Below are 6,091 nucleotides of genomic sequence, written 5' to 3' on the forward strand. Positions count from 1 at the left end.
TCTCTTGCCTGTTCTTCCCTTCAGGTGGAGAGCGAGACGCAGGAGCTGGTGGACGGCTCTCTGATCGACCTGTGCGGCGCCACCCTGCTGTGGCGCACGGCCGAGGGCCTGCAGCGCACGCCCACGCTCAAGCACCTGGAGGCTCTTCGGCAGGAGCTGAACGCGGCGCGGCCGCAGTGTCCCGTGGGCTTCAACACGCTGGCCTTCCCCAGCATGCGCCGCAAGGACACGGTGGACGAGAAGCAGCCCTGGGCCTACCTGCACTGCGGCCACGTGCACGGCTACCACAGCTGGGGCACGCGGGACTCGGGCGAGCGGGACGGGGGCCGGGACGGGCGCGAGCGCGAGTGCCCCATGTGCCGGGCCAGGGGGCCGTACGTGCCTCTGTGGCTGGGCTGTGAGGCGGGGTTTTATTTGGACGCGGCTCCGCCCACCCATGCCTTTATCCCCTGCGGCCACGTGTGCTCGGAGAAGACGGTGGCCTTCTGGAGCCAGATCCCGCTGCCCCACGGCACACACACCTTCCACGCAGCCTGCCCGTTCTGCGCCCAGCAGCTGAGCGGAGAGCAGGGATACGTCAGACTCATCTTCCAGGGACCTGTGGACTAGACATGCTGACTTTTTGACCTTTTAGGGATGACCTGACCGAATCTGATTAAGCTGAAGAGCCCCCTGCACCCTCTCAGTGTTTCTATCTGCCTATTTAACTCTCTATCTCTCTATCTCTCTGGCTGCATTGACATGCTAAGGCTGAACCTCTCTCAGACAAGGCCCTTGCCAAAAATTCACACCCTAGCTAAAGTGAAGTGCGTAGGGAGCGGACTCGGCGCTTAGTGGCCGTAGTTGAGACGGACAGGACTGATCTTTTAGACCAGATTTGAGCCACTTAAGTGCCGCAATGTAACAGTCAGAATTCTTATTTATTTATTAATTTCATATTTGTTTTATCACACTTTACTCTGCGTATCACTGTTGGTCAACTATCGGTCACTACACAGCAGGGCTGTAACAGTAAACGGTCACGTGGTACGTATATATGGAGAGTAAACAGTACTCCTAGCCTATAGGAATAGGCTTACCCCGCTTACTTACCCCGGTTATTTCCCAGTACCAGTGTACCAGTGAAACTAATGCTGACCGTAAGTAAGGGTGATTGCATACAGAGCAGCCCACTGACCCCAGCTCAGGTTCTTAAATGGTAGAGAGAGTGTTTAAGAGTGCTAAGAGGGAAAGCCAACCCTGGAGCTGACCGACGCCGCTGTATTAATTAAATTGTTCATACTGCAGATGAATAAATATCAAATAAGTCATTTTATAGTTGGATAATTATTTATGTGTAATAAATGAACAGTAAACCTTTGCAAACCCCTGCCTTAAGCTGTAAGCCGTCAGCAAGTTGCCTCATCATAGCAACATGCCATGCTAATTTTGCTTAAGCTGACTAAAATGGGGGAAAATGAATGAAAGGAAACCTAGGCTGTGACTGAACCGGATCCCTACTTCCTCATTAGCATGCCGCTATATCGGGAGGAACTGTTTAGTAGGGGTCGAAGCACATGAATTCGGGCACTTTCTCAGCATCATAAACGGCCATGTCCATACCACGCGCTGAGCAACCTAAGCCAACTGTTAAGGAGCTACATGGAAAATAGGTGAAATTCACGGCATCCAGTGGCTCGTAACTGTGTCACTAGCCTCTTCTGGGCGAGCGTCGCCAGCTTCGCTTCGTTCAACTGTCTGTTGCTTAGTTCAGGTCACTTTATGACTTTTCGGACACAGCTGACGTACTCAGTAGTGTCCTCAGAGGGGTAAATGGGGTCCATTTCAGTGGTCACAGTTTTTTTTTTTTTTTTTTTTTTTTTTTTTTTTTAAACCCCTGTTGGACCGAACTCGCACTGAACCGTGTGGTCCATACCGAACTCTGACCACTGTCTACCGTTACACCCCTGCTATACAGTATTAGATAGCCACAAGATAGCAAAAACAAAAAAATGGAACTACTTTATTGACCTGATCACTACTGCAGTGAGGAGGATCAGGATCAGGCTTCTGCAGGCAGGTCCTTTAAGGACAGTGACGGACGTTTACTGGTCAGCCACACATACAGACACGTACAGACATCGGAGCTGAGCGATGTGGCGGCCTGCAATGTGGTTGCAATGCAGCTAATCTTTCTCTCTGTGTCTCTCTCTCTCTCTCTGTGTCTCTCGTCCCTCTCCTCCCACCTCTCCTGGACTATTGAACTGTTTTTATTTCCTCTGCTTTATAAGTGACCTTTTTTTAGTGACTTGTTTTCTTAATCCAGAAGAGAAATATATATTTTCAAGCGAAACGAAAAGAAAAGAACTTAAACAAGGCAAAAAAAATAAAATAAATAAATAAAACAAAAGCGGAAGGGAGACGGGGCTACGCAAATCGAGTAGGACCGTCTGAGCACCCGCTTGAACCTCCAGTGCGTCGGGTCTGGACTGAGAGGAACTGATAATGAGGGGGGGTGCGGTAATGTATACAGTGTTTTTTTGCTAATATGCTAATAGAGTACCGTTCTACTTCACTCTTTCAACTTTAGTGATGCAATACCCATACTTTATATAAGAGTGTCTGTGACGAGCTAACCATGACAACTACTATTTACACTCAGACGTCGGATCCATCCCCATCGTGAGCAAACAGGAGGTTGCGTTTGTGTTTGATTCACAGCTGTTTCTTTTGTTGTTGTTGTTTTTTTTCATGTAAATCAGATGCCTAACTTAAAGATACCTAACATTTTTATTTATGCATAGTATCAATGTTAATCAAATGTAAAGTTATAGGTGTGTGTTTTTGGAGTTACACTCTGTACCTGACGACTGTCTTATTTTTGTCTTTATTTTTTCTTGATTTTTATTTTTCATCATCCCACATCTAGCCTCGAAAATCGGCGCTGTGTTCAGCCTGGCTGTGTGTGCTCAGTTTTTCCTGTAGCTAACACACTTTTGCACAAGTGTGTGAAGACTTCCGCTACAAAGCAATATAGGCCGAGAGCTGAGGGCGAGAGGATTGGACTGAGGGCTTGGAATAGAAGATCTACCAAGAGTGAAATAAACCATAGTAGATTGCAGGTGGGTTCAGCCATGATCAGCCCTAACATTAGTACCACCTGCCTGATATGAATAAGGGCCCCACCTTTGTCCTGTAAATTGTGAGGTTTGGGACCTTAGGTGCCCATGACTCTGACTCGCGGTACTGACCACTGCATACCAGAACACCTCGCAAGACAGACCTGCCTGATGTTGTGGAGGTGCTCCGACCCAGTCATCTGAGATTTTTACACTTGCCCACGCCTTCATCACCTTCAAGAACTTCAAGACTGTTCACTTGCTGCCTGATACACCCCCAGGAGCCACTGAAGCAGAGGAAAATGATCAGTATTTTTCACGTCAGCTGTCTGTGGTTCTAATGTTATGGCTGATTGTTGTATGCCAACAAACCCTTTCCATCTGTAATGAAGGGAATCGAACAGAGACAGTAGCGGGTCAAACATTCTCCCGTATTTCCAGCAGACATTTACATCCTCCATGTCGAACTCATCTGTGGCGGTGGACACACACTAGTGAGCAATTGCAGCACACCTACTGTAGGGGCAGTGAACACACAAACACCTGGAGCAGTGGGCAGCCAACCACCTCAGCGCTCAGGGAGCAATCGGGGGGTAAGGTGCCTTGCTTGAGGGTATCTCAACTGTGAACATTGAGGGAGGAGAAAGTGCTGTTTCTTCACTCCCTCCACCCCCCAGGGGATCAAACCTACAACCTTCCGGTCCCAAACCCACTTCTCTAAAGTTTAAGCCATGGCTGCTCCCTGCGGAAAGCTCTCGAAGCATCAGAGCTTAACCTCTCTTTCTATAAGCACAGGCCAAAGCCACATGCCCTGGTGGTCCTTGTGTGTATGTGTCTGAAAATGTGTTCAGATGGGATGTGATCACATTCCCCTCTGAGTTGCATCATCAATTGACCTAAACCTGTGTCTCTCATTATCCCGAGGGTCTTTGTATGTATGAATTACTGGATTTTTTTTCAGTGTCTGCTTGACGTATCTACCATGAAACGAGTGTGTGAAAGAATGTGTGTGTGTGTGTGTGTGTGTGTGTGTGTGTGTGTGTGTGTGTGTGTGTGTGTTAAGTTCCTCAGCACCACCCGATGGTCATCAGTTCTGCTCTCAGGTCTGGCTCTCAGTCCTCCAGGAGTAGGTATTCGTACCTATAGGAACGCCCTAGTGTTCATCCCACCTCTATCTGCTGCCCCTGTAGCGTCAGTGGGCTGGTGCTGAAACCCTCTCCCATTGGCTGCTTTTATAAGTGTGCACCAGTCAGCCATAACATTAAGCACCTCTGAAAGGGTCCTGGGGTATCTGGCACCAAGGCGTTCTCTATGTGAGTTGTGAGTGGTGCTGCCACCATGATCCGAGGAGCCACTGGTTCGAATCCCGGGTCGTGCTGGTGTCTGAGAGAGCACAATCGGTCTTCTCTCTCAGGGGTGGGTTGATAGCACGTCCTCCCCAAGATGTGCTAGCCTTCACCACATAGGCACACGAAGGGGTAATTGGCCTTCAGAGATGGGGTGACAGAGGGGTCAAATTGGGGTAAAAACCTAAAAAAATAAAGCTGGGTGTCTCTTTTGGTAGATGCTGACCAGACCTGACAAGACCTTCCTGATGTTTTGGAGATGTTCTGAGCCGGTCACCTAGAACATCACAGTTTGGTTCCCAGACCAGGTGCCAGTGGAACCAGGTCCTCGCCGGTATTATTGTTATGGCTGATTGGTGTATAGGTGGTTGTCTATGGGAATCAGTCATAAGCTTCTTCCTCTGAACACATCTCCTATGGAGGTTTTGCCTTGGACATGTTGAGAGCTGGAGTGGACCTTCAGAACTGGGTCATGACACACTCCATAGAGCTCCAGAGACCTCCTCTGGTCTATCTGTCCATGCGAATGTGATTTGCGAATGTGAAAGTCTGTGAAAAGCAGCCAGCGGTTGGCGTGTGTCCTGCTGCCCCCCAGTCCTTCAGCTCAGGGAGAACTCCCCCCTACTTTCTTCTGGCCTCCAGGCCCGAAATGAAGCCTCGCTAACCAAGCCGACCTATGACCTGTTTGCTAACTTGGTCTTAGCCGCACGCGCTAAGCTCGGGACTCTTCCTATAAAAGCCCTTTACCAGCTTTTCTCGTTTCCTAGCAATGAGCGCCACAGCCAAGGATACCTCACGGACAAGAACACCCTCTGTTCCACCTCCATCCCTCCTGAACTGCATTCCAGCTGCGGAGTGGAGGGAAGACATGCAACGTCGTCCACCGTTTTCTCTCCGTAGTGGAGAAACTTGTGTCAAGGGCTCTCCCCCACCCCCACCCCCACCACCCCCCCACCCCCCCACATCACCCGGTTTTGTTCGTTTGTTTGTGTATGGTGTGTTTTGTGCGCATGGTCCCCGTCCTGTCAACTCCGTTACGTTAGTCTCTGCCTGTCTCTGGAGAACCCCCTTTGCTTTCATGGCAAAAACAGCTGAGAATGTTTCTGATCTGATGGTTTTTGTACCAACTTTAAACAATAAAGTTTAAAATAATTAAAAAAAAAAAAGTCATATGGTCATATTTCCATAATTACAGGGCTGAAATATGTTGACAAAAGTATTCGGACACCTGCTCATTCACTGTTTCTTCTGAAATCAAGGCTATCAAAGAAGCTGATTCTGCTTCTGTTGGAGTAACTGGAGTCTCTGCTGTCCAGGGGAGAAGGCCTTCTACCAGATTTTGGAGAAGGAGCATTGCTGTGAGGATTTGATGGCATTCAGCGACAGGAGCTAGTGAGTTAGTGTGTTTATCTGCTCGGGATAGTCTTATTCTATTGGCAGTACTTCTCTACAGGGACTAGACCAGCTATGTGTGTGTGTGTGTGTGCATTTGCACATCTGTGTCAGCAATGGGTGCAACTTAAAGTAGCTAAATGCATTCATTAGAAGGGGTGTCCACAAACATATGGACATGTAGAGTATGAAGCGTATGTACACTAATTAGCATACCACCTAAGACTGCTGATTGTTCGAGAGCAGTGTGTGTGT

At 48.6% G+C, this 6,091-nt stretch overlaps 1 protein-coding gene across 2 annotated transcripts in view; it reads left to right on the plus strand.

Annotated features, from left to right (window-relative positions):
* The window catches only part of peli1b (pellino E3 ubiquitin protein ligase 1b), a 42,298-nt gene extending 36,694 nt beyond the window's left edge, over positions 1–5,604 (plus strand). For both annotated transcript variants that reach the window (XM_072690091.1, XM_072690090.1), the window contains one exon: positions 25–5,604. In XM_072690091.1, coding sequence (XP_072546192.1) covers positions 25–609 — 585 coding nt within the window. In that variant the 3' untranslated portion in view covers positions 610–5,604. The remainder of the gene's footprint in view (positions 1–24) is intronic.
* The last annotated feature ends 487 nt before the right edge of the window (positions 5,605–6,091 follow it).

Source organism: Salminus brasiliensis, chromosome 10 (assembly GCF_030463535.1).
Source record: "Salminus brasiliensis chromosome 10, fSalBra1.hap2, whole genome shotgun sequence".
Classification (NCBI taxonomy): Eukaryota; Metazoa; Chordata; class Actinopteri; order Characiformes; family Bryconidae; genus Salminus; species Salminus brasiliensis.